Raw genomic sequence first — 1,541 nt, 5'->3', positions numbered from 1 at the left:
TAGATTTTTCCCTTTAGTTACACTGTAAAACCTACTTTTGTGCCAAATTTCACGTTTCTACCTATACTGCAGGAAGTGTCTTATAATTTTGATGATCAGTGAGTGAGGGAGTCAGTCAGTCAGTAACAATAGTGCAAATTTTATTAAGGCAAAATATATTAAGGGCTCATTTTCTTACAGCGTCCTTAGCTATTCGAGATTAATCTGTGTTTTAAATTTCAAAAGTTTATCTTAAGAGGAAGCAGAGATATATAGGTTAGAAAAACTGGACGAATTGGTTCGTGTAAAGATAGATGGCATTGCTGGAACTTGGCCGGGCGGACTGCCGTGCGCTCAGATTAATACCAATTATTTCATACCGTCAGAATTGGCGAATTTACAATTCAATTTTATACAATTGTCATTAACACAACAACTAATTTTCGACTCGTACCTAGCTAAATTTATGTAGCACCAATCCAATCACGGAAAATGTATTTGAGAGATTTTTCATATCTCAGTCATAATAAGTTTAAAAGAAATAGATAAGATTAATTTCGATATTTATGGCTGATATTAAATAATTAATACTAACGTAAGATTTTTTGTAAAATTAAGGTTTTTTTTTAATAATATATGGCTGGTATTATAAAATGTTTGTTTTACATTAAGGTTTTTTTGTTTTTCTTCAGTTTCATATTTTAAAAAGAGACTTGGAATCCCTCGAGTATATACTGGCCAGTGGCGAGAGGATAACCGTAAATTATTTTCCAGTAATTTGTAGTATTATATAGGCACGTGGAAGACCAGGAATTTTAATTTTTTGAAGGTATAATATCACGCACAGTGCCATTAGTCATATGGGACAGTTGTCGGCTGGCACCACGTAGGGTGGGTGTTTGTACGGGTGCTTAACACCGAACGTGAATTTTTTCGGCTTGCAACGTTCAACGCATCCGTCAGCGGACACGATAAGGTACGCATGTGGCGTCTTTGTGCTCTTGCCTGTAGGTCGTACAGGTATGCCGAACGTCTTGGCGGGCGTGTGGTATTTATACACGTCCGCATTCGTCGAGCTGTAGGCTGCCGGCCCGGGACTTCCGGAATTCACTGCGCCGGTGCCACATTCTTTGGTCCTCCATTTTCTACAGGGTTTAGAAACAAGAAAATCAAACCTATCTGACGATAATGCTATACGTTATACCAGTACACGATTAATATATGGAGTGACGCAGTAACTTCGTCGGCGTAACAATACGTCAATACTATAAGGGGGACGTTTTGGGCATATATATATATATGCAGATGGATGTTTTCGGTATGACATGAAAAATCGACTTTCCATTAATTACGTGCGTAAACAATACCTAATCTATCACACATACCTCTTTCACAAATAACAACTACTTATTAACGATTATTATATATTTTAGATTCTGAGTGGAACGATGAATGTATTGATTTTACAATGATGTGTGTTTTTTATTTTTTTTTTGTGTCTGTGTACACGATAAGTAGTCGAAATAATGCTACGATTTTCAACTTCAGTATCTTGTTCGATC

General features: G+C 36.5%; 1 protein-coding gene across 1 annotated transcript in view; it reads right to left on the bottom strand.

Moving 5' to 3' along the window:
* Positions 1–594: 594 nt before the first annotated feature.
* Positions 595–1,541, bottom strand: part of LOC100574036 (outer dense fiber protein 3-like) — a 9,225-nt gene continuing 8,278 nt past the window's right edge. The window contains exon 4 of the mRNA XM_008181891.3: positions 595–1,124. Within this exon, the coding sequence (XP_008180113.2) occupies positions 836–1,124 (289 nt within the window). The 3' untranslated portion in view covers positions 595–835. The remainder of the gene's footprint in view (positions 1,125–1,541) is intronic.

The sequence above is a fragment of the Acyrthosiphon pisum genome, chromosome A1 (assembly GCF_005508785.2).
Source record: "Acyrthosiphon pisum isolate AL4f chromosome A1, pea_aphid_22Mar2018_4r6ur, whole genome shotgun sequence".
In the NCBI taxonomy this organism is placed as follows: Eukaryota; Metazoa; Arthropoda; class Insecta; order Hemiptera; family Aphididae; genus Acyrthosiphon; species Acyrthosiphon pisum.
The sequence above is the reverse complement of the archived record's forward strand: the minus strand, read 5'-3'. Positions and strand labels throughout refer to the sequence as shown.